Source organism: Hordeum vulgare, chromosome 7H (genome assembly GCF_904849725.1).
Source record: "Hordeum vulgare subsp. vulgare chromosome 7H, MorexV3_pseudomolecules_assembly, whole genome shotgun sequence".
NCBI classification, from domain to species: Eukaryota; Viridiplantae; Streptophyta; class Magnoliopsida; order Poales; family Poaceae; genus Hordeum; species Hordeum vulgare.
Genome location: NC_058524.1, coordinates 335128419 through 335135826, shown reverse-complemented (window position 1 = coordinate 335135826; position 7408 = coordinate 335128419). Strand labels below are relative to the sequence as shown.

The window sequence follows — 7408 nt, the reverse complement described above, 5'->3', positions numbered from 1 at the left end:
GGCCGTAGTGTTCACTAGTGGCTTCTCTCATGAAAGCAAATAGACGGTGGGTGAACGAATTACTGTCGAGCAATTGATAGAACTGCGCAAAGTCGTGACGTTATCTATGGCAATGATTATATCTATAGGCATCACGTCCAAAACAAGTATATCGATACTTTCTACATCTACTACTACTAGTAGAATGCCCGTGCGTTACTACGGGCCTAGTAATTTTTTTGAATGCATATATATACTTAAAACTTGATGAGTTTTGACCCCCTTCCAACGCCATTGCCTTGGAACCATTGTTGATGGACCACTTAAACCTCTTCCGTTTCATTGTGCTACACACATTGACTTTACAAATTAAATACAACACATGGACAAATATTGTACCTGACATATATTAATTATCATAGGTGATGTATGCATCTACTGATTATCAAAGGTTCCATTAATCAACATGGACGGATGGCACACATGAGTCAGCGCATTGCAATGCTGATTTGGCACATGAACAAGACATGATGTTTCTACTTTTTAGTTCATTACACAATTCTTCGAAGGACAGCTCCATCCTCCATCATCACACAATTATGTACGTGAACCAAAAGAAGATTAGTACTTAGAAACTAATCAATTGTTGTGAGAGAACAATGTATAGTATGCGTAAACTATCATGTACGCTAATGACATTACCACATGGATTAAAAGCCAAGTAAAGTTGTATATCAAAACTATATCTCCGCCAAAAGTTTCATCTCGAGCTTAACCTAAAGGAATTCAACAATTAAAGCTTCAAAATCGTATCAAAATAGTAGGAATTTAATAATGTTCATTATTCCATAGAAGTTCTGGAATAGACACCATGCAAAACCTAAAGGACAAGCAAACCATAGTAGTTTGTATGAAAATGATTAGCATCATGAAAGAACAATTTTATTGAATTTTTTCCTTTTGGAGGTACTGACATGCACCTTTTGTTTTGACAGTTGACACTCCTATGCTCGGTCGACGTGAAGCAGATATCAGAAATAAGTAAAGAATTATCTTCAAAGTTCTTTGGAATATTATGTTACTTTCCTTCTACATATACTAACCGATTTTTTGCGGCAATCATGTGGCAAAACAATATGCTTCTATTTGAAGATAGAGTTTATTCATTAGGACTTTAATGTTTGCATAACCTGATCAATCTACAATGTTATAGTTTGAACCCACCAAAATAACCATACGGAAATTTCCCTCTTATAGGGAACCATTGCTCCAACAGCTGGACTACGCGCCCGCCACCATATCCTCTCTCGAAGAGGCGCAGAGGTGCACCGCACCGTGCCCGTCGTCTTCCATTTTGTTCAGCAACTTCCCTTCTTGAAAGCACATTCTGAAGGCAGTGCGTGGTGACTCATGTGTGCGTGCAGGTAGTAAAGGCGGTGGGTGGAGCGGTCAGGTGCTGGTGGACAGCGGAGTAAACAAAATTACAATTGATTTCCTGTGTGGTCTAGAATAGAAAATAGTACATTACAATGTTTTGATAATGTGGCATCCTAGAAATCGTCATGTTTTCTAGTACGATATTTCTTAGCACCATGTTTCATTTTTTCCCTCATGAAGAAACCATGTACCAAGCAATACTATAGTCGATCTCTACAACTACAAGAGACCCAATGATTGTGCTTGCTACCTTGACAACAATGACTTGTGATCACAAATTCACCTTCATAAGTACTACCAAGTGCAGATTTCATAATTAACAAAACATTATATATACAACATATATATAAGTGTTATAATAACGTTTTATGAATTAGTAATGAATAGGAAGTACTTGCATAATTTAATGAGCATATTGCAAATTTATGTTTGACACGGATAAATATATAGTAACTGAAGCAAAGATTTTCCTAAAAATAGGCGAGGAACCATGTGAAGATATTATGGAGAAAACTTACCATCCATGGATGACTTTCTATAGGTGTTCTTCAGGAACTCGACAAAGAATGATCATTGTGAGTAAGCATCACTGGTCCAAAGAAATGTCAAAGTTACCAACAGTTATTACTAAAAGATGTTGCAACTTCTCCATACATGTTATGTTTGTAAATCGGTGTCAAATGAAGAGTAGTACATTACATTTTTGAAATAATTAGTGTGTCTTATGTTCAGAGCTACCGAACAAGAGGCGATCACACTGCTTCTGAATCTTTTTCTGAGCACATCTTGGAAAGGTTGTTTGTATCTAACAGGATACATGCAAGCTGAGGGCACACCCACAGAACATAATCAGGCGTGCTAGTTTAAATTGCGCACAATGGTCGCTAGAACAGGTAGAAAATACACCAACCAGAAATTTACTTATGTCCAGGCTCGGAAATGCTCATTGGGGAGGACTGTGCAAACTGAGCTCGCCTAGAAGAAAAAAACAAGTGTGTCTATAAGGTAGATGTTGTAATCATATAAATCCTTCAGCAGACAAACCAAAAGTACTGAGCACAACTACACGATATTACCTCACCGTTTGATCTTGAAATATCACGGACCACCACCACCATGGTGGCCCGTGGATCCGCTGTTAATCCTTTCATATCAACCAAATTCAGTTCAGCCTCTTTTTTTACGTTGTTCAGTTCAGCCTCTCAAAGTCAGCATCATATACATCTGCTTTCTCCGGATGTATGTGCAGGAACAAGTCGTCAATAAGAACAAAAAATCACTTGCCGCACGTGCCGGACCCCGCTCGCTGGGCTCCGCTCCATGGTCAAAGTTGTCCTACCATGGCGGGCTCGAGATCCTATATATAAGTCAGTAGTGTGTCATCATGTAGTTGAGATATGATTGCATCAAAATACTGAAAAACGATCATTCAGGATTTAGCAGAAAGAAAATTGAGGTGTACAAGAGCAATTCCTCAACCACTTTATGGGCACAACATACACTTTAATCTATCCAGAAACTAAGTAAACATTATATTACAGAATATAAAGAAATATTATATCCAGAAACTAAGTAAACGATCAAAATATTATATTAAAGAAATAAGATGTCGACCCATCCTAGAAATCTTGTAAGGAGCATGTTTAGCATAGTGTTGACACTACCCGAAGGATTATAACCACGTATATTAAGGGTTCACAGGACACTGAGAGCACAAGTAATTTGCACGCTATCTACCCACAGGCAGGGAGCTTTACTTTATCTCTATCTATAAACCCAATATTTACATGCTATAATTAAAATCCAGACTTTGAATGACAAGTTACATTATGATTGTGACATGGATAGTTGGACACACTGATGCATACTTCATAGGGATAACTCATCGGAATTATCTTAGCGCCTGTGCGTTGCCATGGAAGGAGAGGAAAAAAGCCACACTAATCACATAGAAAATATGTTTATGCCTTGCAGTGGGAGCATAAGTGTTCAACCTGCATGGGGAAGAAATCGGTCAAATGATCTTTTCCTAAAATCTAAGATATACACCCAAAAAAATACATATTGTAGGCAAAAAAGAACCAAAATTTGAAAAAAAAATTGCATATTAATGAGGGTATGATGATGCCTCAAGGCATGTAGTATGGGCATGTACATCGCAAGGAAAAACAAAAAATAATAGCATTAGTAATTTATGTGTATGTATAAAAGTACCCCCTCCTTTTCTAAATATAAATATGTTTAGAGACTCCACTACAACCTTTATATAGATGTATATAGAAATATATTAAAATGTAAATTCACTCATTTGCTCCATATTTAATCGTTAATATTTTTTAAAAGGACTTATATTTAAGAACGAGAGAGTAAATTCAAACTGCATGCACCACATAATGTAGCAGTGGCAATATGTAGACAGAGAGGGACATGGGCGAATATTGTCACCCATAAATTCAAAGCGTGAAGTCGTGTATAACAAAGTGATAGGCATCTGCATAAATATTTAGCAATTAGTAATGCAATAGAAAAACTAACCTTAATAATTGATCAATGTTAGCTTACATGTGTGATTGTTAAGTTCTTCCTCTGCATACCTAGACATGCAAATTAACCCAAGTGAGCATCGATTTTCTTCTACACAAAAGCACCATGGAAACAATGAGTTATTTTTGAATCACTTATTTTGAAACGAAGGGAGTACATAATAGGTTGTTGCACTAAACTAGCTGACAATCGTCCCCATCACCAGAGAACACGCGACCGTCGCCACGAGCGGCGATGCAGCCTCTCCTCGGCCGTCTTGCAGCTATGTCCACGTGAAAGTCACGAATCTATCTAGGATTGGGTTCAGCAATGGCAACATGCTGGCAGCATCTTGACGGTGCCGCCCAATGGAGTGGGCTGCAGATTCGTCGACTCTAACCACCATCCACCAAAACATCAATCAGAGCGGCGCACAACAGCATCTTCTGCATATACAAAACATGTATCAAAGAGAAAACTTGATCGGCATGCATCCTTCTACATTATAATCCACCTGATTAACAGGTTTGACAGGAACTGGTGCCAAATTTAGTAGGTTGGTACAACCAACTCCTGACACCAATACAAACTCATCATAAGATACATTCCAAAGAACAGGAGTTATACAATGTAGAACTGAAAAACAAATCCAAAAGAAAAAAAGGTGAACCACCTGGGTCACCAAAATTCTGGAACACTCGGAGACTCAGAGAATAGTAGAGAGAAAACTGACGGATCACACACTTGTACGCATGTGGAAATTAATACGCCGGAACAAATCGAGAGGTTCACCTGTAAGTGAAACACAATTTTGGCAAGAACAAAATCGACAACAGTACACCTCCACCGCCCCCTCTGCACCCACCCATCCACAGCTGCACAGAGGCCAATCGGAGAAAGGAAGAGAAAAACTTATACCAAACTATATGCATAATCGATATTGGAGCAAACTCACCAAGCGCCCGAACTCGGTGATCAGGAAGTTGACCTCCGCGCCCTTGGGAAACCTGTAGCCGCCGACCTCCGTGTCGCTCTGTATGCCATGAGGGAGGAGGAAGTGGGCCGGTGGGTGGAGCCGCAGCCCCTCGAGGACGACGACCTTCAGGTACGACATCCCCTGCAGGTCGCCTTCGCTGAGCTCCGGCTTGCTCCTGACCTCCTCGTAGACCTTGGCCTGCTTGTCTGGATGGTTCACCAGCTCCGCCATGATCCACTCCAGCAAGGTCACTGTGCTGTCCGTGCCACCGCTCAAGAACTCGGAGCAGAGGCTGACGAGCTCAGAGTCCGTGAGTGGGCGGTCGCCTTCGTCCGCCACACGGAGCGCAAGAAGCGAGTCGGCGTAGCATGGCGGGTCATCGGCGCCGCGGGGCATGGAAACAGAGCGCCTTGCTTCGATCAGCGGGAGCAATATCTCATCCTGCCTCCGGCGGACGGCAAGGTGCGCCTCCCATCGCTTGCAGAAGAGCCTCTTGGTGAGCGTCGGGAAGAAGGAGGAGATGGGGAAGCCGGTGATGGTGCGGACGACCCACAGCTGCATGTCCTGCATCTCGTCGAGCACCTCCGGGGAGAGCGTGGCACCGAGGCTCATGTACAACAGCAGGTCGAACATGGCGTTTTGGAACAGCGTCCTCACCTCTACGCGGTCTTCGGCACCGACGCGCACGCGGAGGTCGCGGACGAGCGTGTCGCGCATCCGGCGCCTCATGGGCGCGAACTGGCTGACGCAGGCCGGGTGCAGCGCCTCGGAAGCGAGGTTGCCGCGGACGAGGCGCCAGTAAGGCCTGTAGGGCGCAGCGCTGATGTTGCGGGAGCCAGACGTGAAGAGGAGCCCGGGCTCGAAGAGTCGCGGCCGGTCGGCGAAGGTGGAGTCGCCCTGGACGAGGATGCGGTGGGCGAGGCGGCGGTCGCAGACGAAGACGAGGGCGCAGAAGAGGCGGGTGGAGATGATGGGGTCGTAGCACGCGTGCAGGTCACGGAGGAGCGGCGCAAGGTGGAAGATGGACTGCCGGAGTGTACGGATATGGCCAGATCAAAGCTACATCGGACGGATCAACGATAAAATTGACCGGGAAATTCCTCGAACCCGTGACAAAATGGATCGAACTAATACGATTAGATTAGAGCGAGGGGAGGGGAGGGGAAAGCGAATCCGATCCAGCCGAACCGATTAGGGTCTGCATACGTACATTTTATTGATGATCTTGTCGCGCGCCTCGGACAGGAGCTGCGCGCACCAGTCGCCGGCGGCTCGGTCGGGTCAGCGCCGCCGCCGCTGCCGCCAGTCGCGGGATCCGACCCGTGGGAGGGGCGCGAGTTGGGGTCCATGGCCGCCGGCCACGGGATCCGACTCCTGGGTGGGGCGCGAGTTGGTGTCCATGGCCCGGATGGGTGGTTGACGATTTTACGTCTCGAGGGGATGGAGATGGAGGAAGTGAGAGCCTCCGCCTGCCTGCCTGCCATCGCGAGCGTCGTTGGTGAGGCGTTGAGACGGTGCAACACTGGTTTTTTTGGTTGAACCCTTTGGTTTTTGGAGGGTTGGAGAAATCGGTGGGAGGACGTGCGGGACGACTTTTAGCGTAGGAGGGGGATTGCTGGAGGTCGAACCATCACGACGGCAGATCCCCCTTTAATAGTAGACATTACTCCACACGTCGACCGCTATCTAGCATGCATCTAGTGTATTAAGTTCATGAGAACAGAGTAACACCTTAAGCAAGATGACATGATGTAGATGGACAATCTCATATCTACGATAAAAGCCGATCTTGTTATCCTTGATGGCAACAACACGATGTGTGCCTTGCTACCTCTTCTGTCACTGGGAAAGGTCACCATACGGTATGAACTCAAAACCAAACACTTCTCCCATTGCAAAAATCATAGATCTAGTTGGCCAAACAAAACCCAAGACTCGGAGAGACTTACAAGGATATCAAATCATGCATATAATAAATCAGCAAAGACTCAAATATAATTCATAGATAATCTGATCACGAATCCACAATTCATCGGATCTCGACAAACACACCGCCAAAGAGGATTACATCGGATAGATCTCCATGAAGATCATGGAGAACTTTGTGTTGAAGATCCAAGAGAGAGAAGAAGCCATCTAGCTACTGACTACGGACCCGTAAGTCTAAAGTGGACTACTCACAAGTCATTGGAGAGGCGATGATGTTGATGTAGAAGCCCTCCAACTCCAAAGTCCCCTCCGGTAGGGCACCGGGAAGGGTCTCCAGATGAGATCTCGCGGAAACGGAAGCTTGCGGCGGCGGAAAAGTGTTTTCGTGGATGCCCTGATTTTTTTTCTGGATTTTAGGAAATATGTAGGCGAAAGAGCTAGGGCAGGGGAGCGCCAGGGAGGCCACAAGCCTGGTAGCCGCCGCCCCCTGGTGGCCGCTACAGGGCTTGTGGGCCCCCTGTGGCTCTCCTGCCTTGGCCCTCAAGTCCCCCGATCTTATTCTGT

General features: G+C 45.0%; 1 protein-coding gene across 1 annotated transcript; it reads right to left on the bottom strand.

Annotated features, from left to right (window-relative positions):
- Window positions 1–1103: 1103 nt before the first annotated feature.
- On the bottom strand, window positions 1104–6399 carry LOC123408844 (cytochrome P450 89A2-like). The gene is made up of 10 exons (XM_045101886.1): window positions 6174–6399; window positions 4895–5970; window positions 4118–4385; window positions 3952–4010; window positions 3285–3410; window positions 2493–2773; window positions 2327–2391; window positions 2116–2240; window positions 1935–2005; window positions 1104–1435 (listed from the first exon to the last, which is right to left on the bottom strand). The coding sequence occupies exons 1-3, from the start codon at window positions 6397–6399 to the stop codon at window positions 4335–4337; spliced, it is 1353 nt and encodes a 450-aa protein (XP_044957821.1). The 3' UTR covers window positions 1104–1435; window positions 1935–2005; window positions 2116–2240; window positions 2327–2391; window positions 2493–2773; window positions 3285–3410; window positions 3952–4010; window positions 4118–4334.
- Window positions 6400–7408: the final 1009 nt, after the last annotated feature.

Bases quoted from the DNA above. Each gene is read 5' to 3' on its own strand.
- LOC123408844 (XM_045101886.1), bottom strand. From the start codon at position 6,399: ATGGCAGGCAGGCAGGCGGAGGCTCTCACTTCCTCCATCTCCATCCCC. The intron at 5,971-6,173 runs GTGCGCGCAGCT...CGATGTAGCTTT, and splicing joins GACCGAGCCGCCGGCGACTG to GATCTGGCCATATCCGTACA. The intron at 4,386-4,894 runs GTGAGTTTGCTC...TTGTATATGCAG, and splicing joins TCACCGAGTTCGGGCGCTTG to AAGATGCTGTTGTGCGCCGC.